Source organism: Geotrypetes seraphini, chromosome 12 (assembly GCF_902459505.1).
Source record: "Geotrypetes seraphini chromosome 12, aGeoSer1.1, whole genome shotgun sequence".
In the NCBI taxonomy this organism is placed as follows: Eukaryota; Metazoa; Chordata; class Amphibia; order Gymnophiona; family Dermophiidae; genus Geotrypetes; species Geotrypetes seraphini.
In genome coordinates this window covers 94,459,645-94,486,007 of record NC_047095.1, presented here as the reverse complement: position 1 = coordinate 94,486,007, position 26,363 = coordinate 94,459,645, and the positions used below count along the sequence as shown (strand labels likewise).

General features: G+C 42.3%; 1 protein-coding gene across 10 annotated transcripts in view; it reads left to right on the top strand.

The window, feature by feature from the left end:
• PDE4DIP (phosphodiesterase 4D interacting protein) overlaps nucleotides 1–26,363 on the top strand; it is a 533,445-nt gene that overhangs the window by 503,570 nt on the left and 3,512 nt on the right. For 5 of the 10 annotated variants that reach the window (XM_033916500.1, XM_033916501.1, XM_033916498.1 and 2 more), the window contains 8 exons: nucleotides 7,271–7,395; nucleotides 8,564–8,797; nucleotides 10,611–10,727; nucleotides 14,048–14,271; nucleotides 17,540–17,671; nucleotides 22,232–22,370; nucleotides 23,085–23,131; nucleotides 25,040–25,100. In XM_033916500.1, the coding sequence (XP_033772391.1) occupies nucleotides 7,271–7,395; nucleotides 8,564–8,797; nucleotides 10,611–10,727; nucleotides 14,048–14,271; nucleotides 17,540–17,671; nucleotides 22,232–22,370; nucleotides 23,085–23,131; nucleotides 25,040–25,100 (1,079 nt within the window). Of the gene's footprint in view, nucleotides 1–7,270; nucleotides 7,396–8,563; nucleotides 8,798–10,610; nucleotides 10,728–14,047; nucleotides 14,272–17,539; nucleotides 17,672–22,231; nucleotides 22,371–23,084; nucleotides 23,132–25,039; nucleotides 25,101–26,363 lie in introns of those variants that run through there. The other 5 variants (XM_033916496.1, XM_033916497.1, XM_033916495.1 and 2 more) reach the window with 4 other exon arrangements.

The window sequence follows — 26,363 nt, the reverse complement described above, 5'->3', positions numbered from 1 at the left end:
GTTTTGTGGCTCGCCCCTTGCAGCCTTCCACTCAGCAACCTAGGAGGCAGCGTCAACAGCAGCGGCAAACACCTAGACCTCAGCAGCAACAACCAGCTAAGCAGCCTCCTCCACAAAAATCGACTCAGCCCTTTTGACTTGATCCTCGAGGGCATAGCCAGCGTTCAACCATCTCCTCTCCTCCCTCAACCGATAGGAGGACGACTGTCTTTCTTTCTCAGCCGGTGGGAAGTTATCACTTCGGACCAGTGGGTCCTCAACATCATCCGCCACGGCTACTCTCTCAACTTTCACACCCTTCCGGGCCAAAGTCTACCAAAAGAGTCTGCTTTGCACACTCCTCAATCTGCCCTCCTTTGTCAGGAAGTTCAGTCCCTCCTGCTTCTAAACGCCATAGAGGAAGTTCCTCTGGACCAAAGGGGGCAAGGATTCTACTCCCGGTATTTTCTAGTCCCCAAGAAAACAGGAGACCTCAGACCAATTCTAGATCTGCGAGATCTGAACAAATGTTTGGTCAAAGAAAAATTCAAGATGCTATCTCTAGCTACGCTTTATCCTCTCCTCGATCACAACGACTGGCTATGCTCTCTCGATCTCAAAGAGGCCTACACTCACATTCCAATTCATCCGGCCTCCAGACAGTACCTTCGCTTCATGATCAATCACTGTCATTACCAATACAGAGTGCTCCCCTTCGGTCTTGCCTCCTCTCCAAGAGTGTTCACAAAATGTCTGGTAGTGGTGGCAGCATTTCTGCGCTCCCACCACCTTCAGGTTTTTCCCTACCTGGACGATTGGTTAATCAAGGCCATTTCATCTCAGACTGTTCTTCTGGCCACCAACCAGACCATCTTTTTTCTACAACTACTGGGGTTCGAAATCAATATACCCAAGTCTCACCTTCTTCCTACGCGGAGACTTCAATTCATTGGAGCGGTACTGGACACGGTCCAGATGAGAGCCTTCTTGCCGGACAACCGTCTTCACAACCTCCAATCGCTCTGTCAGCAGGTGCTGTCCCAGCACTCCATTTCTGCACAGCAGATGATGATTCTTTTGGGTCACATGGCCTCCACAGTTCATGTCACACCCCTGGCACGGCTTCACCTGCGCACTCCTCAATGGACCCTGGCTCTCCAGTGGTCTCAAGCGACAGACTCTTGCTCACGACACATATCTGTGACATCGTCTCTTCGTCAGTCTCTACAATGGTGGTTGATATCCTCAAATCTCTCCAGGGGCCTTCTGTTCCATCTGCCTCCTCATCATCTGATCATCACCACCGACGCCTCCCCTTATGCATGGGGAGCTCATCTGAACGAGTTCCAAACTCAGGGCCTTTGGACTCCTCAGGAAAAGAAGCATCACATCAATTTCCTGGAACTCAGGGCAATGTTCTATGCCCTCAAGGCCTTCCAACACCTTCTATTTCCTCAAGTCCTTCTAATTTGCACAGACAACCAGGTGGCTATGTACTACATCAACAAGCAAGGGGGAACGGGCTCTCGCCTCTTATGCCAGGAAGCCCAGAGAATCTGGTCTTGGGCATCCTCGCGCCGCTTATTCCTGAAAGCGATTTATATTCAGGGAGAACAGAACTACTTAGCCGACAAGCTCAGCAGAGTTCTCCAACCCCACGAATGGACTCTCGACCCATCGACTCTACAGTCCATCTTTGCACAATGGGGCACTCCTCAGGTGGACCTTTTTGCAGCTCCTCACAATCATCAGTTGCCCCAATTCTGCTCCAGACTTTACTCTCCTCACCGTCTGGCAGCGGATGCGTTTCTTCTGGATTGGTCCAATCTGTTCCTTTATGCTTTCCCTCCTCTGCCTCTCATGCTTCGGACCTTGTTCAAACTAAAGAGGGAACGAGCCACCATGATCCTGATTGCACCACGGTGGCCCAGACAGCATTGGTTCTCCCTTCTACTTCAACTCAGTTCCAGGGATCCATTTCTACTTCCACTGTTTCCATCTCTGCTTACACAAGATCAGGAAACCCTCCTCCATCCCAACCTGCAATCGCTACACCTGACAGCTTGGTATCTCTCGGGCTGACTTCAACTGATTCTTTGTTATCTCAGCCTGTTCGCTCCATCCTAGACGCCTCCAGGAAACCAGCCACTCTACAATGTTACCATCAAAAGTGGACGAGGTTTTCTTCTTGGTGTCTCCTGCATCATCATGACCCCAGGTCTCTTGCTGTGGAACCTCTATTGGATTATCTGCTTTCTCTGTCTACTTCTGGTCTCAAGTCTACTTCCATCAGAGTTCATCTCAGTGCCATTACGGCTTTTCATGAGCCAGTCCAGGGGAAACTCCTTTCAGCTCATCCCCTGGTCTCCAGATTCATGCGAGGTCTTTTCAATCTGAAACCGCCTCTCAAAGCACCTCCGGTGATCTGGGATCTGAACGTGGTTCTCTCCGCCTTGATGAAGCCTCCATTTGAACCCTTGGCTACTGCCTCTTTCAAGTTTCTCACTTGGAAGGTACTTTTTCTTATTGCTCTCACCTCTGCCAGGAGGGTCAGTGAGCTACATGCACTAGTTTCTGATCCACCTTTCACTGTCTTTCATCACGACAAGGTGGTTCTACGTACACATCCAAAGTTTCTCCCTAAGGTTGTTTCTGAGTTTCATCTCAACCAATCTATTGTACTACCTGTTTTTTTCCCTAAACCTCACTCTCATTCCGGGGAACAGGCTCTTCATACTTTGGACTGTAAGCGGGCTTTAGCTTACTATTTAGACCGTACTAAGCCCCACAGATCATCTCCCCAACTTTTTTTGTCCTTTGATCCAAATAAATTAGGACGTCCTGTTTCTAAACGTACGCTATCTAATTGGCTTGCTGCGTGCATTTCATTCTGCTATGCTCAGTCCGGACTGACACTGGAAGGTTCTGTCACGGCACATAGAATTAGAGCTATGGCAGCATCTGTAGCTTTCCTCCGTTCCACGCCCATTGAGGAAATCTGCAAAGCTGCTACGTGGTCCTCAGTCCATACTTTTACATCTCATTATTGTCTGGATGCTTTCTCCAGACGGGATGGACATTTCGGCCAATCTGTTTTGCAAAATTTGTTTTCCTAATGGCCAACCTTCCCTCCATCCCTCTTTTTGTTAGCTTAGAGGTCACCCATCAGTCAAGAATATGCTGCCTGCTTGTCCTGGGATAAAGCACAGTTACTTACCGTAACAGGTGTTATCCAGGGACAGCAGGCAGATATTCTTGCGTCCCACCCACCTCCCCGGGTTGGCTTCTTAGCTGGCTTATCTTAACTGAGGGACCGCGCGTCGGGGTTGGGCGGGAAGGCACTCGCGCATGCGCGGTGCGGTCTCTAGAACTTTCCAAGTTCTTAGAGTGCAATCACTCTAAAAGTGTCCGTACCGGGGCTCCGTCGGTGCCGTCACCCATCAGTCAAGAATATCTGCCTGCTGTCCCTGGATAACACCTGTTACGGTAAGTAACTGTGCTATTATACCCTTATTTGTTGTTAAAAACTATTTTAGCATTGTACATCACCTTGAATATATGATTAGGCGCTTAATCAAATTTTTAAATAAACTTGAAACTTGGTTATTTAGCGGAGGAGTTAGGATGGAATGTGGGCGAGGCTGGAATTTGCACACATATTTTACAAAATACTTGTGTATGCACATGAACTCTGCACTTACATTTATGCCTGCTCTCCAACATGCATATCTGCATCTTCAATCTAGGTGCAATATCTGTAAGATTTATGTAAGTATTTTATAAAGATACAAAGGCACATATTTATCTTTATAAAATAGTATTGAATTAGTACCTTCTCTACCACAAAACCTAGGCAGACACTTGTATAAAATCACTCCCATTTGTGGTGTACTGGATAACATGCCATTGTTTTTACACTGATTGAACACTCAAGGGAGCACCCGAGCATGAAGAAACATTGGGAATTAAGAGTTCTAAGCATTCTGGATTGAGAGAAGTGAGTTTACAGAAGCAAGTAATTTCAGTCCCAAATTAAGGTAGTTAGCTATATGCAGATAATAAAGCATTCTGCTGGAAAATGCGAAATAAAATGGAAAGCCAGACTGCAAAGAGGAGGACAAGCTTAGAGGTGTGGGTTGGGAGGTCTGGAGGTTGGGGGGAGTGTCATAAGATTGAGGATCTTGAGGTGGCTGCGATTCCGGGGGATGGCAGCAGAAGGGAATGGGCATCCCTTCTGCTGGGCTACTTCGAGGGAGATGGGTGTGGGCATCCCTTCTGCCAATTTTGGGGGGTAGTTGTCGGGGGGTCCTCTGCCGCAGCCAGCTCAGCTAATTTTGACAGGAGTATTTTCCCCCTGATCAGCTGAGCCGGCAGGACTTACCGAAGTTTTGGGATTTAGCAGGATCTTGTGTTCAGGATTTTCTTTGCATTTCTATTGTTAGTATTTTTTAAAGGCAACATCGCTGCCTATGTATCTTTATAAAAGTGGAATCTATGACAATTCCCAGCAGCACACATTCTTTCACACAAATTTACACTTCTCCAAAGAAGATACAAATTTGTGCATGTATTGAATTTTAATTCTAGTACCTTCTTGTAAAGTACCTCCTGGTGTAAAATGAAGTTGGTTTATTACAGGTGACCTGGGTTCATTAGCTAGGAACACACCTATTTTTTTGCTTATTTTATAAAGATACATAGATGTCTTTGTACAATACTAGAACAAATCCTTCAGAAATTATGTCTATATTGAAGGCATGGACATTTTAGGCTTCTTCAGAAGCAGGCTTAAATGTTAGCATGTAATAAACATAGGTACATATACTTTATAAAATGTATATGTAAATCATGAGTCTGGCCCATGCCCCATGCCAACAGCACTCCTAAATACAGTTACTCTACAAATAAACCCCTAAAAACATAAGTGTGGTCAAACATCCAAACCCAGGATCCTGTTTCTAACAGTGGCCAATCTAGGTCACAAGTGCCTGGCAATGTACCAAAAGAGTAAAACAGATTTTATGCTGCTTAATTTAGAAATAAGCAGTGAATTATCCCAAATCCATCTTCATAATGGCTTATGAACTTTTTTTTTTTTTTTTTTAATTATCCAACCCTTTTTAAACCCTGCTAAGCTAACTGCTTTTACCACTTAATTTCACTGTGCATACCTTTAGACGTGACTTGATTATATTAGGCCCTTTATGAAAAGGATTAGGTCCCAATTCCTGCCCTATACTTTCTCTGTCGTTGGAAGCCAGGTGCACCTGGGGACATATCTTAAAGACCAGAAATCATCTTCCAAACATGTCCGCTTTATTGTCAGCTTTACATCTCTTTTATATCATTTTACATGAATCAGTGTTGTCAGCATGTGACGTAAACACAAACCATATATGGACACAGGTCACATGAAACTTTAAAGAAAATAACAAGCATCTTTCTATCTAAAGACTGAAGTCCACAGAGGGTGCTGTGGTCAGCAGAGCTTCTTATCTAAAGCTGATTGCAAATATGGCTTATGAAAACAATTGAAGTCACTTCACAACAAGATAACACACATCTTTTCAAACATAAATGTCCTTGCAGTATTTCAGCAAGAGAAGGCAAACAGAGTCTGGATTTACAGCTTTAAACAGCATATGGAAAACTACAAGACATGTCCCTTCACTTTATATGAAAAATAAGTGTTAAATTGTTTTTTTATATATGTACATCCATATTATAAAAAATACATCTAATATAATAAAACGCTAGGCCGCGCATGCGCAGTTCCATCGCGTGCGTTCATTTTCCGTGCGGCTGTCGACCCGTGCTGTTTTTTGCTCTGCCCTGCTCCTTGCCTGAAGTCCTCTCTCCTCCCCCGAGGCGGATGTCGGACGCGGCGCCTGTCAGCCGTGCTGTTCTTCGGACTGCCCTGCTCCTTGCCTTACTATATTTTTAAGTTGAAAGACGAGGCAGTGGCTCCTCTCAGGATCCCCACCTGCGTCGGAAGTCTAACGCAGGTGGGGATCATGAGAGGAGCCACCGCCGCGTCTTTCAACTACAAAAAAAAAAATACTCGCTTTTAAAATCTTCAGGCGCGAGCGGCGGCTTGCCACACGCGCCCCAAATTCCCAATGCCAAGCGCCCTTTTAAAATCTTCAGGCGTGAGCGGCGGCTTGCCGCACACGCCCTGACCGCCAAACCCCCCTGCCAGCATCTATTTTTCCTCCTCCTCCTCCCTCTCGCATGCTCACAGCGTTTAAATGAAAAGCGCTGCGCTGTGCTGCTACTGGCCTCACCATCTCCTCTCCACTGCGGCCCGCCCTCTCACAACTTCCTGTTTCCGCTAGGGTTGGCCGCACTGTAGAAAAGACACTGAGGCCAAGCGCTTTTCTGTGAGGCAAGTAGATTTCTGTGGGGCATATGCACAGGGGGAGTAGGAAATGAATGCTGCTGGACAGGGGAGGGAAAAGGAAGGGAACAGGGGGAGCAGGCAAGGGGTGGGTGCACAGGGAAGAGGGGGAATGCTGCTGCACAGGGAAGGAGGGAATGCTGCTGCTGTACAGGGAAGTGTGGGTGAATGCTGCTGTACAGGAAAGGGGGAATGCTGTTGCTGCTACACAGAAGGGGGAATGCTGCTGTTGCTGCACAGGGAAGTGGGGGAGAAAAGGAAAGGGGGCCAGGGAGCAATCTTGGTTTGCTTTGGGGGGAGACAGAAAGATAGGCAGGCAGCGCATGAGAATGAAAAACAGACACACAGAAAGACAGCAGGCAGGGAGAGAAACAGAAAGAAAGAAACACAGACAGGCAAAGGGGGCCAGGAAGAGAAACAGACAGAAAGAAAGACAGACAGTGGGAGGGAGAGAGACAAAGAAAGGAAGAAAGAGACAGGGGCAGGGAGAGACACAGAAAGAAAGAAAGAAAGACACAGACATATTCTAGCACCCGTTAATGTAACGGGCTTAATGACTAGTACATAATATTCAGCCTAGTTCTCCACACTATGCACTTGAGAGTGCCCTTGAACAAACTATGTAGAAGTAGCACTATCTTTGAGTGTGCCTACTCTTTACATATGTATTCCCTCTGTGCACTTTTATAAAAGCCATTTCAAATGTGTAAAGCATGCTTTACATGCAAAAAAAGCTTTATGAAATGACCCCCAAAGTGACCAGGAGCAAACCTGCTTTTATTGTGGATAGATACTTAACAGTCCTGCTTCTGTAAAGAGTTGGTATCTCATTGGTGAGGGAATTCATCCCATGTGTTGTACTCACCCTCATACTTTAACCCTGTCTTTTCCTAGGCTCCAGCACAAGGTGACACTCCTCAGTCAGCAGCTGAATGAAGATCAGCAACTTCTACAGTCTCTGCAGTCAGAGTTACAAGTGTATGAACGTCTCTATGGCACCTCCAAACTGGTGCTTTCAGGTAAGAAATAGCCTCAGGGGAAACCTTTCTAGTCTGCAGCTTAAGTTCAGATGAGGAGCCCTTAAGCATATTTTGCTAAGGAATTTTCCTGATAATGTGTCCCATATTCTTCTAGCCCTTATGAAAGACTCCACCAGCAGGTCTTATGGTAGATTATTTTAACTCATTGTATTTAGGGGTTGCTAAAGGGAAATTGAAGGCACTGCAGATGCTGATCAATTTGGCTGCTAGATTGATTGCAAGGGTTCCTAGGATTTCACATATATCCCCTATATTGAAACAATTACACTGGCTGCCTATTCAGCAAAGAGTACATTTTAAGATTATTGCAATTACCCATCAGATATTGTACCATATTGCTCCAAGGGTACTACTTAGAGAATGACACGGTAGCTGTTAGCCGCGGGTAGCCCGTCAAAACGGTGAGAAAAAATCTGTGTCCACCGTGGCTACGGGGACAAGGCCATTCACCGCCCCATGGAGCGGTGAATGGCCTTGTCCCCGCAGTTAAGGGAGGGAACGTGCGCGGTCACCTATCGCGCACCCTCCCTCACTGCCACCGAGTTGAAACAGCTCCCTTTCTCCCTGCCCCTTACCTTCGTGGCCGCGAGTCTAAATTGCCTTCTTACAGCAGCCAGAGCGTTGAAGCTGCGTGTGGCTGCCGTAAAGGTCATCTCTGACGCAACCGGAAGTTGCATCGGACGATCTTTACGGCAGCCATATGCAACTACAATGCTCCGGCTGCTGTAATAAGGCAGTTTAGACATCGCCAGCCACAGGTAAAGGACAGGGAGGTTTGTCGAACTGGGCCTGTTGTCCGGGGGGGGGGAGGGTGAAAGCACCATGAAGGTAAGGGGCAGGGAGGAGGAAATGTGGGGTGGAGAGGAAAAGACATTGAAGGGAAATGGGTAAAACAGAGTGGGGAAAAGGACGCTGAAAGCACATGAGGATGACAGAGGGGCGGGAGAAGGACGCTGAAAGGACATGGGGAAGATGGGGGGGGAGAAGGATGCTGAAAGCACATGGGGAGTGGGGAGAAGATGCTGAAGGGAAATTAACAGAGAGTGGGGAGAAGATGCCTAGGATGAAAGGAAGCAATAGTTTCAGTGTGAAATGGAGTCGTTTTTAAAGACTTGGAATAATACCACCATATCTCCACATGTTATAGCTTATAGTGGCGAGACCTATCATAGCCTGCCTTCCAACTTCAACTTCAATGAGCTGCTGTCGGAGATCAGACACTTGCGCGTACAGCTGGAGCACAGTATCCAGGTGAACAGCTCTCTAAGGCAGCACTTGGAGGAACAATTGGGAAAGAATGCTGGGAAATACAGCTCTCGGCCCCCTCCCATCAACATCTTCCCTCCCAGTGACCACAGCAATCGAAAGCCACTTTTCCAAGGTAAGGAAGCAAATAGCAGATAAAGACCAACGTGGTTCATCAAGAAACTACAAAGAAAACCCTTTGGAAAAACTAACTAGAAGACTATAAATTAGCCATCTTGAAAGAAAAACAAGCCTACTACTCTAACCTCTTACTAAAAGCTCCAAACAGATTCAGAAGTCTATTTGCACTAACAAAGAAATTCTTCACTGCATCCCAAGGAAACAGCCAACCTCCACAAACAAGCCTAGGCAGTGAAACACTGTCAAACTTCTTCCACGAAAAAAATAGATAAAATCCACTCTAACCTTGATTCAGCTGCCAACCCTTTACAAATCACCCCTACTAATACACCACCAAACACCAATTCAAAAGCAAACACTTTAAAACAATCTCTCATGCGGACCAGAACAAAACATAGGCAGTATTCGTGGGGGGGGGAGGCTTGTGGGCAGGCCGCGTACAATAGCTGCATGAGCCTGGCCTGTCCCTGTTGCTGTGGCAGCAGGAGTTGGGGTGGGTGGGAATGGAATGTGTCGGGTGGCAGCGGTGGTGGCTTCAGCGGGGGTGGGGGACAGGCAGGGAGAGAGGAAGAAAAAGTTGGGGGGAATGGAGTGTCGGGTGGCAGGGTCGGCTTCGGGTGTGTGGGGCGAGAAGGTAGGTAGAAATCGGCAGCAGTGGCTTCAGTGGAGGGGGGATGGCAGGCAGGGAAAGAGGAAGAAAAAGTTGAACTCATGGGACAGAGAGAGATGTTGGTTGGGGAATGGAATGGGGTCTGGAGGGAGAGGAAGCAGAATGAAAAAAAAAATATATTGGATGCACAGTCAGAAGGAAGTGCAACCAGAGACTCATGAAATCACCAGACAACAAAGGTAGGAAAAATTATTTTATTTTCAATTTAGTGATCAAAATGAGTCTGTTTTGAGAATTTATATCTGCTGTCTAGATTTTGCACTATATTTGTCTATTTTTCTATAGTTGTTACTGAGGTGACATTGCATATTTTAAAGTCATCTGCCTTGACCTCTTTGAAAACCCCCCAAATATAAATGATAATTAACATTTTCTCTGTGTACAGTGTGCTTTGTGGGTTTTTTTAATTTTTTGGTTACAATTATGTATTAAGATTATATTGTGTGCATATGAAAAATGGATGGAAGAAATTGCATTACAATTAGTACTGTTATGGGGGTGGAGTCGGGCGGAGTTTGAATGGGTCTGGGGCGGGCTTGGGCGGGGGTGCTCGGTTGGTATTTGTCAGACTTAGGGGGTACTTGGCTTGAAAAGGTTGAGAAACACTGATCTAGTTAACACCTTAAACATAGTTATTTGCTGTTAAGAAATTGCCCCCTTTTTTTTTTCATTCAGTGAGGCTTGAGTTAATATTTTTAATAAATAATTTTTAATTCAGACCTGAAGGGATGAAGAAAGGCTTCATTCTTTTGAGATGATCTGAAAGTAAAGCTATCTTTTCTGAGATTCACTTGTGGAGAATGACATGGTGGCAGAATTTGGTCACTATGTCCGTCCCAGCAGAAAACCGCAGGAAACCATCCCCATGTCATTCTTTAAGGAGCGAGGGAAGACTCAAGGTATGAATGGGACCCTCAAGCCTTGCATTGAAGAATGCTGGTGTAGAAGGATTGAGGTTGAGATAGACACTAAAGAATGATACGGGATGGTTTCCCATGGTTATCTGCCGGGACGGTGACAAATTCTGTCATTGTTATCATTCTCTAACTTAGAAGAGGTGACCAGTCTGGTCAGGACAATCTGATTTTCTTTGTTATTTCCAGTGGTTTACTGAATTTTTCTTGACTTGAATTTGTAGATGCAATTCCTTCTCCTCCTGTCCGAGATGTTGGTATGGATTCAACGGCACCATTCTGCCCCAGCAGCTCCTTTCTTGCCCCAGACAGCATCGTCTTCCGTGAATCACAAGGTGCAGGTAAGAATTCTGTGCACCACTGGATGCACCTGGATGCACCACTGGATACTTAGCCACTGCAGGCAGGAATTAAATTTCACCCTCACCCCGTCTCCATTAAGGCTACAAGAGGCAGGTGGAAGGAAAATCTAACACTAGTTGCATTTTGAGAGCCATGTGCATTGTCAATGAAATAAGCACCCACAAATAAAAAAAGGTGCAAATGTCCACAGCTACCTTCAACCCATGGCAAGTTTCAAAGCCTAAATAGGCCTCTAGTTTTCTCTTGGAAAATTGGTCCAAAGCCTATGAGTTAAACGTACCTCTGGACTTTGCCCCAATGTGGCCATTCTGAAAATTCTACTTATGGACATTAGGGAAATTATGTTCTCGTTGGCTTCTGTAGCTGGTAGTGGGTTCTTGCAGGCCATCTTGCAACAAAGCTGAAACACTTGTCAAGGAAACTCAGATGTAGCACCACTTGGAAAGTGCAAGAACACTTGGGAAAATTTGTTCATGACTGAAGAAGAGATTTGCTCTTAGTACTATGGGGAGCCTTTTAGGGAAAATGCAACCTGTATGAAGTTGGTGGATTGTATTTTTATAAGAAGGAGACTAGTGGTAGAAGGGAAAATGCTTGAGTACCTGATTTGTAACCCATTCTGGCTCCTTTGGGAGGATGGGCTGAAAAAATGCAAATACTGTAAATAAAAAGGGAAGATTATTAGGTTGAAGGACTCTTAAGCAAGCAGGAGATACTGAAGTGATTAGCTAACAGCAAAGGATTATGGGGATGGTAAAGTGGTAGGAAACACAGAAACCAGAATCAGCCCTGAGACCAGTTGATTTACATGTTTTCATAAGCATTATTGCAGAGACCTAGAAAGGGAGGTAAAGGTTATGTAAATGGCTCTTAAGATATTAAATAAATTCTGAAGAGAGCATAAAATAGTATGGATTCTAAAATGACTTCAAGAGTGTGGTAAGTAAAATTAAATGTAAAAGATATACAGTCATGCATTTAGGTTGTAAAAACATAGGGAGCAATACCTAAAGATGGCCTCAACTCACCAAAGAGGTGTCAACGTAGTGAGAGAACCAGTAGAATTCTAGAATACTAGCACTGAAGGGGAATAAAATTTGCATAATGTCATTGAGACTTCTTTTGCCATCATAATGTTAGGAACCAGTATATTAGACCAGAGTTTTCCTGGCCTAATTTACCGGCCCCTAACACAGATGCCAACCGATGCGTAAGTCACTCTACACCTGAACTCTGCCCCTAACCATGTCCACTTGTAAACTTTGCCCCTAACTATGCCTGTAGGCACTGCACTGATTTCTAAGTGGAACTTAAATTATGTTGTTAAAATTTGATATACTGCTTAATCATAAGACTGTTAATTGGCTTTTAATGGCATTTTCAATTATCACACCATTTAAGCCAATTAAAAATTTTTGAGTTTTGCATGGAAATCCACTAGGCACCATTAGGTACTATTTATAGAATTAGGACCATTGTGTATATTATATCTGATGGAGAATAGGTAGAAAAGAGACCAGAGGAGCTCTAGCAAACAAAATGTAGTGTCTGCTCTCTAAGCCCTATAAAGCGATAGATACCAATTATGGTTTTAGACTTTTCTGTGACCTTTAGCATTCAGATTTAGAATTTATCTAAAAAAATATTCAATGCATAAATTAAGAACAATACATTCTTTATTTTACAAGGAAAGTTTTGCTGGGTTAACACACCAATTTATATTATTCCAGTTAGATTACTGCAATGCCTTTTATTCAGGCTTAGCTAGTAAAAGCAGAATACCTCAGTAAGGATGATCTTTAAAGAACCGCAGTTTATCCTTTATTGATAGCCCTTCATTGGTTACCATTTCATGCATGAATATAATTTAAGTTAGCTTGCCTTATATTTAAAAATTTATGTGGTTTGGAGTCAGTTTACCTAAATCAGCTAACTTCTATTAGAAATAAGCATTCACTAAACAGGGCCATTCTTTGTTGCTCCTCTTAATTTTCCATCATTTAAAAATGTGTCATCCACAAAACAGTTAGAAACATCCTTTTTCTATCAGGCAATATCTCTGGAATTCTTTACCAAGTCATATAAAATATCAATCATCGTATATAGTCTGTTTTGGTGTTCCTTGAAGACCTATCTCTTTGTGAAACATTTGATATAACTGTATAATTTTTTTCTGTTTTCTGATGGAATTTTACCTAAATTGCTGGTACTGTATCCTATCCTATCTCTATTTTTTTTGAAAGCTGCTTTGAACCAGATTACTGGGATTTAATGGGATATAAGAGTAGATTGGATTGGAGTAGTCATCTAATGGTTAGAGCAGTAAGCTGAGAATAAACTTAGATTATCATCTCCTTGCAGACAAATATTTATTTATTCAAATTTCTATACTGTTCTCCTGGGAGAGCTCAGAATGGTTTACATGTTTCCCTATCTGTCCTGGGGGCTCACAATCTAATTTACCTGGGATAATGGGATTAAATGACTTGCTCAGGGTCACAAGGAGCAGCGTGGGTTTGAACCCACAACCTCAGAAGTCGATCATACAGTCGTCCCTTAATATTCCTTTTCTGGAAATTCACACCACATAGGTACACTTCTGCTGAGGCTGTAACTTTAACCACTGTGCCATACTTCTCCCCTCCGTACTGTACTTGGATGTAAATTGCCTTGAACTACTAATGAAAAAGGCATGAGCTAAATCCAAATTATCTTCCCCTTCCCTTCAGAATGTGCATAAATGTGTTCTAGAAGAGAGTAGGGATCATGAGAGAGAAATTCAAAAACACCTCAAGGCTATAAGTAATAAGTTTCTTAAAGATTAGGTTATAGCAAGAGTGGAAGGTAGGGGGCATTATATAAGAATGTATTTCCTGAAAGAAAGAGTGGAGGACAAGAAAAATGGCCTCCTGTTGGAGTTAGTGGAGTGGAAGGGTTATCCAATTTTCAGTAAAACATAGGATAGGCACAGAGGATTTCTTAATGTGGGAAGATGAAAACATCAAAGATCCAGTGAGGTAGGTGGTACTGAAGTTTCTAGGGGAAATGTCCAAACTAGCGTTGTTAAATTCTATTTTTCTTAGCAAATGACATTGAATTTTTCTCAACCACTTTATAAAAGGAAATTAATTGCCAAGTGCAGTCCTTTTTATCCAGCCCTTTCCCCTCCAGGTACATCCTGTTGTTGCCTCTTCGTGCTCTTCTGATCCACTTCTTCTCAGTCCTTATCCAGCCCTGCTCTTCCCTCATAGTGTCCTTGTCCCTGAGTGTTTTCATTGTGACTTTATTTCCTTTGTAGAAATGTGTTGGGATGACTCTGGTATACAAAGTTCATCCATGCTGGAAGGTGATATTCCTGAAGAGTCTTTTGCCAACAAAAATGGGAATTATGTCATTGGTCACATTGACGACTACAGTGCTCTGAAACAGCAGATCCTAGAGGGCAATGTGTTGATTTCTAAAATGGAGTCCATCATGCAGTCTTCCCTTAATATTCCTTTTCTGGAAATTCACACCACACAGGTACATGTCATCCCTATTAGACTGTAGGATCTGGCTTGGATGAGGTAGGCACATGTGCATGTGAGAATGTGCTTAGTTTCAGGAAATTATTGAAGACTTATCTTTATGTCCAGGCATTTCACTGAAATAAGGATTGATTGAATCTAAGAATCTAATTTTATTGATGTAAGTGATGGTTTTTTAATTTTGTATACGTCTGTTGGTAATTGTGGATGTTTTTTTATTGTAAGCTGCCTAGTTCTTAGGCGGATAATAAATATTTTAAATAAACAAAATATATCCTAAGTTCATAAAGGATATGTAGATCAGAAAATGGATATTTAGAATCTGTACCTGAAAAACTATAATTACATTACATTACATTAGTGATTTCTATTCCGCCATTACCTTGCGGTTCAAGGCGGATTACATTCCAACTAAAAAACGGGAATTACATACAAATTAAAAGGAGTAGAATAAGCGATGACATAGAATTTTTTAAGGTAATAAACATTGGATAAAGAGTTACCAAAGGGAAGTGGAGGTCTTTAGGAGGTAAGAATATGATGAAATTATGGGTTTTAGATAGCATTAGTATAAAATCTTACTAAATAGGTAGGGACAATTCTATAAATTGGTGTCCAAAATGTAGATGCCACAATATTCTATTGTCTTTATATTTCCTGGGCAATTTTATACTTATAAGATGAGACAAATGCAAAGGAAACAGGAGTCGCCATTCTAAATATAACCAATCTGGTACATTCTCCATGAGCTCTGGGAGGATCCAATACATACCCTGTCTTAAAATATAGGCTTGATGATACCTATTGCTTTTAAACAATATCCCTATAGAATCTGTATTTAAACTGAAAATTCTCGGAGTAACAATTGACGCAGACCTATCCTTTCATAATCATATAAGCGAAATAGTTAAATCATGCTTCTATAGATTACGTCTTATTCGATCAATTTCCACCTTTCTTGATTCCAAATCCATCAATATTCTGATTCATTCTCTTATCATATCTAAAATAGATTATTGTAATTCCCTTTTCATTAACATAACCCAGAAAGAAAAAAGACGACTTCAGATAATTCAAAACACTGCAATAAAATTAATTCACAAAGCTAAAAAATATGATCACGTCACCCCATTATTGATTAAATCACATTGGCTACCCATTTCCCACCGTATTACATTTAAAATTATACTGTTAGTACATAAAACTCTGACTTTCAATGAACCGCAATTTATTTCTAAAATGATCATTCCATACAATTCTGTACGTTCCTTACGATCATCGGCTTCGAACTTATTATCTATCCCCTCCTTGAAAATTATTGGTATAAGAAGAAACAACATTTTTTCAGTTATGGCACCCATGTTGTGGAACTCATTACCAAATTACATAAGAACAGAAAAAGACTTACAAACATTTAAAAGATTTTTAAAAACTTTTTTATTTCAAGATGCATTTGAACACACGATATAACACACATAAACTTTTACACATTTTATTACAAACATTGGACTTTTTTCCCCTCACCCCATATTGTGATTTCCTATTCATGTAAATTTCAATAGATAAAAATGATGTAACTTTTCCCTCCTTTCCTACCCAGTCATGTTATTTTTTTGGCCTTAAATGTATTGTATTGACTGTTTCTTAAAATTTTGATTATGTTTTGTATTGTCTGTAATAAGTCTAATTTGTCAAAATTATATGTGAAACCACCATCTGTGGCTTTTAGAATGTACATCGCCTAGATATGACGATAGGCGATTCATAAAATGCTAATAAACTTGAAACTTGAAACTTGCCAATTCTATAATGACTTCTGATCAAGTTTAAGCTAAGACATGAATACTAGTGTGCTAAAGGTTAGGTGAGCCAACCCTCTGTCATGTCACCTTATAAGTGTAATAGATCAAAAATTTGAACAAACAGGTGATTTTCAATTGTGTGATGTATTAACCTTATAAGTGTGTCATGCAATGTACGCAACTGGTAATATTCTATAAATGTACTTACTTATTGGGATTTATTAATTTGCGTATGGTGTTGGCAGAACACAGGTGAGTCATAGGTGTTCTGTCCATATGTTCACCCCCCTTGCATCCCCCCTCTACAGAAGGCAGGCCCCCAAATCACAACCACAGCTGTCCCTAGGCCTACTTTAGAAACCTTGGTGGTCTAATGGTCTAGTCAGGGTAGAAACGATCCCAAGTCATTTCTTCTCAGGCCGGCTCCACATTCAAAATGGCTGCCAGGACCTCCTGCAACAGTCTTGGGAGACTTCCAATGGAGGTTATGGCAGCTATTTTGAAACTGGAATAGGCATTGGCAGGAGCGATACTACTACTACTTTTCATTTGTATAGTGCTGCTAGACATACACAGTATTGTACATTAAACATTTAATAATAATAATAACTATTTTTATATACCACCATACCATAAACAGTTCTAAGCAGTTATAAACAGAGCTTACAATCTAATTAAAACAGGCAAACATGACAAATAAGGGATTAGAGAATTGCTTACGGTAGGAGTGATTAAAACAGACATGGGTACTTTACAAGTGAGCAGGTGAGGAGCTGCTGGGACCTCCAGCTACAGTCTTGTGAGACTGCTGCGGGAGGACGTGGCAGCCATTTTGAATGTGGAGCTGGCATGAGCAGAAGCAACTGGGAATTGCTTCTGCCCTGACTACAGCACTAGACCAGCAGGGCTTCTAAGATAGGTGTAAGGAGAGCCTAAAAATGGTAAGAGAGTGGTGCTTGTGGTTGGGGCTGGTTTTGGTGCTGAAACCGAAATTCGGTCAGCCTCTAACAAGCACTGTTATAGGTTAATTGTTCACATCTAATTTATAGGCATGTATATACCTGGTTAGGCTAGCATTCTACAAAGGAAAGTAAGAAACAGAAACATGATGGCAGATAAAGGCCAAATGGGTCATCCAGTCTGCCCATCCGCAGTAACCATTATCTCTTCCTCTCTCTTAAGAGATCCCACTTGCCTATACCATGCTTTCTTGAATTCAGATGCAGTCTCTGTCTCCACCACCTCTTCCACCCTTTTTGTGAAAAAGTATTTCCTTAGATTACTCCTGAGCCTATCGCCTCTTAACGTTTCCTTTATTGAATAGGCTCTCTTTAGGTACCTACAGTATATAGAGGGGCACTGCTATAGAATTACCCCCTTCAGTTTGCTTTGCTTACCCACAGCATTACCTCGCCTCAGCCTGCACTCACTTTGTCCTAAAAATAATCTCTACTGTTTCAGCCTTTAGATTACAGAAACATCAGGCAGCTCTTCTGCATTAGCAGCACCCTGCACCAGATACTCCAGGAGTCCACCTCCCTTCTTGCTTTGTTTTGGAGAGCTGCCCTTCCCAGCACAGAGGAAAAGCAAGAGGTAAAAGAGTTGCACAAAGTGAAATGTCGGAGAACAGTTGTGATAGAAGGTTCCATCTAACATACAAATGCTCAGCAGATTGTTACACACTTGTGCCCCACTCTTTGTCTTTTGTAAGCATCTCAGCAGCTATGAGGGGTAGTATTCAACCCATGGTGGTCAGCGTCTTTATAACTCTGACTGCCACAGATTGAATTAGACCCAGATATTCAGTGCCAGCCTCTATCTGGGTACCAGCACTAACTATCCAGGGGTTTGGCAATTTGGCAACAAAGTCAGTGCAACCCAGTAAATATGGCAGGGGTGCTGACCTTTGCAGGGTGCCCAAAGCTTCCACAAGTTGAGCACTGTCCTACCTGCTGCACCAGCTCTGCCACATCAGGGAGAAGGCCGATTTCTTCTCCTGCTGTTTCCCTTGTGGTTGCTGCTGCTACCTGCCTCTACTTTTGCCTCAACTCGGCCTCCTGGCCCATTGGCTGCATCAGCAGCAGTCAAGATACCAATTTTGAGCAGGGGTATCATAGTGCTCATGTGTTCTCAGCTCCCAACAAACTTCTAGTCAATGTTCCCTTTAAACCGAGCGAGAATCCTCTATCTACAAACCTGCCAGTGGGGAGGATGCTGTTTCATGATTACATTTTCAATAGGGAAGGACAGGCAAGTTCTGCAGGACTCCATAGCAATTGAAAACATACCACCCCCTACTGGTAACAATACAGTCAGAGAACACAGTGCTTCTGATATATACTTCCTGTTGTCATGGAGGTGGGGGCTAAAAGAGCTTTCAGGAGCTGAAAGCATATGGTAACCATAGTTCTCTTACCCAGACTGATGTTTTGATTGTTGCTACATTTGCCAGGCCTGGAGGTTAAATGGTGGTAGAGGCAGCAGTGACGGCAACCACAAGGGCGGCAGCAGCAGAAAGAAACAGTGGCATACCAAGGGTGGAGGGTGAGGGGGGAGGAGGGATTGTGCCCCGAGTGTCGGGAGCTCAGAGTTGCTGGAGTGGTTGCAAGTCTACTGTTCGCTTGCACATGGCCATCGGCTCTGCCAGCTCCCATCCCCTCAGACATCAACTTCCTTTCCTAAAGTGGGGTATCGGCAGAGCCGATGGCTGCACGCAGGCAGCCCACAACCCTGCGACTGATCCACGTACCTTCCCACTACCTGGAGGGGAGGGGTGTACTCCAGCCGTAGGAAGTGGTGCTCTGCCCTGGGTTCCTGCTCTGCCAGGTACTCCACTGGGAAGAAGGATCAGTTTAGGCTCTGGCCAGAGTAAAGGTTTGGCTGTTGCAGCCAGAATGCAGAAGAATGGAGGTTTGAGGGGAAATGCTGGGCTTAGGGAGGAAGAGAGGGAGAGAAATGCTGGACCCACAAAGGGAGGAATGGAAGGAGACAGAAAATGCCACACTGCAGGGAAGGGGAAAAGGGAGAGATGTTTACCTCAGTGTGGGGGATGTGGGAAGAAGAGGAGAGAAAGGGGAGAAGTTGGACATGGGAAAGGACAGACACAGCAAACAGATGCTGGATGGGGAAGGGGCATAGAGGTGCAATGCAGATGGAAGAGAAGAGAGATGAGGAAAGGCTGCACTAATATAGGGGGATATAGAGTTAGCTAGTGTGTGTCGCTGGGGTGTGTGAGGAATGTGGATGTTTGAGAATTGGGATGTATAGGAGTAAGAGTGGTCATACTGGGGAAAATGTGTATCTGTGCATGTGGGTTTGATAAATGTAATAGAGAGGTGACTAGGTTTTGGAGTGGTGTATGTGAATCCATGGGAAAGAGTATGTACGGTGTGTTTGGAAGCATGTAGGAGATGTTTTTGTGTGGCGTGAATAATGTGAGAAGCATCGTTCTATTACTGATAATTGAATACTGTCTATACATGCATATTTTATAATATACACTTCTCATTCCATATTCACGGGAGATACATTCAAAGATGGGCAGCAAATAACTTTTTCCTATCATATTTGCGGGTTTTTAGTATAGCCTACGCGATTACTGTGAAATGAATAAAACTTATCGTTCTTTGTGATTGCTTTTTAAAACAAGCTTGGTATTGCAGTTCTTGCATTGTACTATACACCTTAGCAACACAATTCAAGTACAGCACTCCAGGATGATGTCATTGGGGGGGTGGAGCTATCGAGACAAAACCCGCAAATAACCGAAGTCACGAATGCCTAAACACACATAAACATTCACGTGCTCTTGCTGGCGCTTGTACCTCTGCTCAATTTCATAATAGCCATTTTCTGCATATAAGGCATTCTTTACATGTGGAAAATGTTTTATAGAAAATTTTACTCCCTTGTGTTATTTGAAGACTGTAAATCAACTGTGCAAATATTCACTGAAAATTTTCAAAGCATTCCCAATGTGACTATTCAAATGCTATGAATATAAGTGTAAATGTGGGACTGTGGCACTTCAGATGACATCAGGGGGGGGCGGTCTGCCCCAGGTGCAAGGTGCAAGGTCCGAGGGGGTGTTCAGCTGGCCACTTACCGGGGAATAGGCTGCCGCCGGGGAAATAAGAAACCGGCGCCAAATTCTCCCTCCCTGCTGCTTCTCTTCCCTGAGCCGAGCAACTCTAGCCGTCCGACGTCAATTCTGATGTCGGAGATGACGTTCTGGGCCAGCCAATCGCTGCTTGGCTGGCCCGAAACGTCCTCTGTGACGTTAGAATTGCCGTCAGGCAGCCAGAGTTGGTCGGCCCGCGGGAAAAGAAGGAGGGCGAATTTGGCGCCGGCCTGTTTCCGATGGCCAGTGGCAGCCTTTCTCCGGCGGTGATGGCAGCATGGTTGTGGTAACAGCGGTGGCATGGGGGAGGGAAGGGAGAAAGAAAGATAGGGGGGGAGCCAGGGAGCCAGAAAGAAAGCAAGGGGGGGACAGGGAGCCAGAAAGAAAGAAAGGGGGCAGGGTGAAAGAAAGAAAAAAATGGGGCATGGGGAAAGAGAGAGAAAGACAGACATAGAGAAAGAAAGGGGGCATGGAGAGAGAAAGAAAGAAGGGGACAGGATGAAACAAAGAAAAAGTTGGGGGAGGGAATGAAGTCTGGAGGAGAGGAAGCATACAGGAGGCTGAAAGAAGGGAAGAAATATTGGATGCACAGTCAGAAGAATAAAGTGCAACCAGAGACTGATGAAATTACCAAACATAAAGGTAGGAAAAATGATTTTATTTTCAATTTAGTGATCAAAATGTGTCCATTTGAGAATTTATATATGCTGTCTATATTTTGCACTATGGGCCCCTTTTACTAAACTGCAATAGCAGTTTTTAGCACAGGGAGCGTTGAGAGCAGCGTGGAGCATTCAGCGCAGCTCCCTGCGCTAAAAAACGCTATTGCGGTTTAATAAAAAGGAGGGGGTATATTTGTCTATTTTTGTATAGTTGTTACTGAGGTGACATTGCATAAAGTCATCTGCCTTGACCTCTTTGAAAACCCGCGGAATATAAATGATAATTAACATTTTCTCTGCGTACAATGTGCTTTGTGTTTTTAAAATTTTATTGTTGGTAGATCATTTTGACTTGGCCACGAAGGTAACGGGGAGGGAGAGAGGGGAGCTGCTGAAAGACATCTAGCAATCCTTGCAGGCTTGACTGCAGGGAATTATTTTTGTAAAATCATGTTTTGTTATGTGACTGGCATTATTTAGACTTTAATTTCTATGAATGAATAGAATGAAAATGATATAAAATTACTTGCTTGTTTTTATGTGCGTACGCTGAAGGATAATGGGGAAGAGAGAGTGGGGAGAAGACGCTGATTTATAAATTGACAATTGTACAGAATATTGTTTCTTTTTATACTTTTAATATAATAAGTTCAATATAAAACAATTCAAGGCTTGTGTGGATGGAATCAGGTGGTTTGTGGGGATGAGGACCGAGCTTACGGGGATTAGTCCAATAAAATGGTATTTTCATATTTCTCATTATTTGTTTTATTTTTATTTGTTAATTTGTAAAGTGGTGATTGTTATATCAGTTTTTCAAATTTACATCTACTGTCTTTATATTTTGCACAGTATTAGAGGACATGTATTACTGTTTTTGTGGTGTTGCATTGTATGCAGAGTCTGGTTTCTTGGCAGTTCAGTTTAACTTTTGTCTATATATTTCTATTTTTAGTTTGTGATTATTCCATATTGGGCAAAGGTGTATCTGTCTGTGTGTATGAAAGGGACATGGCTTTCTGATAGCATCGACTGTACTGGATCAATTGACTGTGCAGGCTCTGGTTGGTTTAGTTTTACAATGTATGTGTTGGTGTTCTAGTGCTCACTGCAGTGTTTAAGATGCTGCCTTTTCCTAGGTACACTCTTGTTGTGCGATATGTAGATTGTTACTAAAAATCATATTTTTAATATAGATGGGGGGGGGTGTCAAAAAATGATGGGCCCCGGGTGTCACATATGCTAGGTACGCCACTGTATGTAAGACTTAATCCTGGACAGTATAATAGATGGCATGGATGGGCATACTGGATAGGCCATATGGTCTTTATTTGCCTTCATTTATCTCATTTCTATTACATTCTGTTCTAGTCACAATCAATGAAAAAAGAAATCTTGAAGCTGAGAGGTAAATTGACAGAACAGGAGAACAAGCTTCAAACTGCTGTAGAGAGCCTAAATACCACAAATCTTCTGAAGGAGAATATGGAGCAGTTCATTGTTGGCCAGTGTATGTACATTCAAAATTATATTCTCATTTTCAGTAGATATTGCATTTAGGGCCACTTTTATAAACAATGTGTAAATGCAAGAAAATCTGATGATCATGAAAGCTTCTCTACTCTATCTCAGAGCCACGTGTGTCCTCCCCTTTTGTGGCTCTTTCTGTCTTCCCTTCCTCTTACTGTTTGTCTGGATTTTTCACCAACCATGCCAACCTATATGGCTTTCTTCACTATAAAGAAAAAAAACCAACCCTGTTTTCTTAATTTTTAGCAGGAGCTTTAATCCTTCTGCTCTGATGAGATTGTGTTAAACCTCCTTTCCCTCCCATATTCAGCAACATTTAATCTCAGCCAAAAAAGTGAAGAAGGTGACAGTGTTTGGAAATTAGTTTAGAATCTCAAATCTGACATCACACTTGATCTTATCAAGAGGCAAAAAATCTAACACCTCCCGCTCTTTGGTACCCTGTCTCTCTTTATCTTCCTAGCTCCTTTCCTATAACCCTTCATTGTAGCTCCTTTTCAACCTAACCCTGTAAACCGTGCCAAGCTCTACGCTTGTGGAGATGGCGCGGTATACAAACCTAAGGTTTAGTTTAGTTTAGTTTTAGTTTAGGTGTTTCTGAACCTGTCTCCCAATGGATATTAGTTTGAATACTAGACTTTGCCTTTCTTCTGCCTATTGAATCTATTGATGCATTTTTCTTTCATTGCTGCAGTGACTAGAACCCATGATGTTCTGCAAAGAGCAAGAACAAACCTTGAGGTAAGTTAGAGCATTGTCTGGATGCATGCAGTCTTCTATTTCATCTGCCAGAGGCTGGCAGAAAGAGTAGCTTACACATTTTATTAGTAGAAAAATTAATCCCAAACTAGTGCCCTTTAACCAGATAGCTTAAGATCATCACCAGTATTGAACAAACTCCATTGTGTCTAGAGAAGAGCAATCTGTATACTTTTGGCACTCTCAATCATTTAGAAATGTTGGTGCTTATGCAAGCTGACTGTATGAATATGCAGTTGTTATGGGCACCAAATGACCCATATTAGTGCTCCAAAATTCCGTTAGAGATGTCTGGAAGAGTTTATTAAAGGTTAGTGGAAGATTAGAGTTCAAATTTCTATTGTTAGAGAGCTGCACAGGAATGGGGATCATTGGAATGGAAGAAGTTGCCACAGGATTCCCATAGGAATGTGGTCAAAATCTGGCAAATGCCAGAATGAGGCTGGGAATGAACTGAGAGAGGCAATTGGAATGCCAGAATGAGGCTTGAAGCCTTATTAATTTCCTTCCCTTCTCTAGGTATTTCTTTATATTGTTTCATGTTATTTGTTTGGACCTTGATTAGGCGTTTGATTCATAATTAGCTGAAAGTGGTCGAATATAATAAGAAAAATTTTATTCAATTTGTTTTTAGATCAAACATTAGCTTAGATGTATTGAGCAATGATTAATAGAATTCTTTTTAGATGGGGCAAATTAACCATCACTATGCTTCAAGGGTCAAATTGATATTAAGTCATCCACTATTGAACCTATGCATAATTGATCTATTACCAAACATTTGTAGCAATATAGCAAGTTTATTCAATTACAAATGTTTTGTATTATGGTTTTTTTTTGTAAAGGTGTCTGGGTTGTTCTGGGAAATAGGCAGATCACTGGCAGATAAATGCCCCAAAACCAGAACACACAGTGAATGAACCATTATTTTCTGTTACTACCAAGAAAAAAAAAAAGACAAGCTTCAGCTTCCCCACAGAAGAAAGTTTTTTACTGTGAGGGTAGTAAAATTCTGCAACATTCATCCATATATAGCTGTGCAAGATGCATGCAGAGAGACCTTTTTAAAAGGCAGTTATCTGAGTTTCTGGAAGACAAAAGATAAATGACTGATACTATGCTTAGCGTTTAGGCATTGATTCAGGGAGAGTTTTTTGAAAGTTATGATGGTTATTCTGTGAGAGAGAAGCTTGACTTTTATAGGATTTTATGTTTGTCTTAACCACTGCTAGGGATCTTCTAGAGAAGTAGCTGAAGGAAGTGGTCCATACTATGTCTTCCTGCAGCCACTACCTTAAACTACAATTGACCTAGCCTGAGTTCAAGCTGTGTATGGGCAGCACCAAGAAATTGAGATTTGAACTTAACATGTAGAAGCTTTCACACTGTAGGAAACTAATCATATACTTTCAGTTAAATCAGGGGTGTCAAAGTCCCTCCTTGAGGACCATAATGCAGTCGGGTTTTCAAGATTTCACCAATGAATATGCATAAGATCTATTTGCATGCACTGCTTTCATGGTATGCTAATAGATCTCATGCATATTCATTGGGGAAATCCTGAAAACCCAGCTGGATTGCAGCCCTCGAGGAGGGACTTTGACACCCCTGAGTTAAATAGATCATATAAAGGCCAAATGCAGTCATCACAGAAAACCATTTGGTTTTCAGTGTTCTGTCAGACTCTTGTTCTCTCCATCTGTTTGTAAGTCTATAATCTTAATGACACATTTCACAGCATAATTTTCTGTCTTTGCCTGTACCTTGAGATCTTGGAAACTTTGATTTTGTTCACTTTTTCTAACATCTGACACATCTTCCTTGGTTGAATTTTTTGTTTTTTTCTAATCTATTCTTGTGTTTCTTTTATTTACTTTTTTTTTTCCTGAGCCTCTTCAGAAGAATAATTACCAGATTTCTTCTGGAAAGCCTCATCACTTCACTGGTAAAGGTAAAGGCACCTTTGGTTTGCTGTGTGTTATGACTGTTCCCTCCTATTTTCCATCTCTGTTGCCTTCCATGTGCGCTATCACTGATGCTGCCACATCTTCATTCTGCTTGACTCAAGTTTCTCCCATCCAATGAAGTAATTTAAGAGACTCACATCAAACATTCTAACTGAGGCACTGAGCAAACTCGGCCCATAATACAGTTTGATGCTTTAAAGGTGTTAGTAGAGAAGTTATAATAAGCAATAAGCTGTGGCTGGGTGTGTGGGGAGGCAAATATTACCCACCCCTGAAACATCTGGACGAGTATGGAGTCCTTATGCATGTCTAGAACATAGGAGTCAGTTCTGTGCTGAGACTGAGAATTTTTTTATCATCTTTGGCAACCCCAGTCTTTTTTTTTTTTTTTTTTAATCTGGGTACCTTAGGTCTAGGAAGTGTGGTAAGATTTGTCTTAATGTATAACAAATGGGGACTTACTGTGATCATAAAAGTATTAACTCTTATAAGTGCTAAGAAAGAGGGATGCGGTGAAATTTGGGGGTTGTGGAAGGTGAATGCATGGTCATGTGCTCTCTCCTGCCCACTCATAGCGCTCTGTGAATTCACCAGAAAGATTAATAACAGAAGACCTGTGAACAATTTTCATATATTCAACTAAACTAAAAGCAAAACAAAAACGAAATAAATTAGTAAAGAAGATGCTCAGTGTAAATATTCATATCACCAATGCTTACTGATAATAGAAATAATGATGCAACATCATTACACCCACAATAGAAAATAGCCTGGCCAAGAAATTCCTGACCGAGCGTAAATAGCAAGAACTTCGCTCGTATCCATTCATTTTCATAAACCCACTACCAGGAGCTGAAAACTGGAAGATCTCTTGTGTGAGCTCCATAACCCCAGGAATGCTCATCACCATATCATCAGACATTGCTCCCTATGTATTATAAGGGCAATTCTATAACCCTGTGTTATTCTGTAAAGCAGTGTGTAAGTGCATTAGCAAATAACTGCATGGGAGTGTAAAACATGGACAGCACATGACTTACAGAGTGCTCTTAGTTGCATGCCTGACATAACTGTATTTACATGCACCTATTTATGCTGGCCTTTGACCTGGCATACGTGAGTGTTCCTAGCTTTAGGCGTGCCAATGCAGGTTTACACCGGTATTCTATAATGACATCTGTGTGAACTGATGCTGGTATGGTATAGGTGCTCCCTGCACAGCACTGGGGTGCCCCCAAGTTATAGTA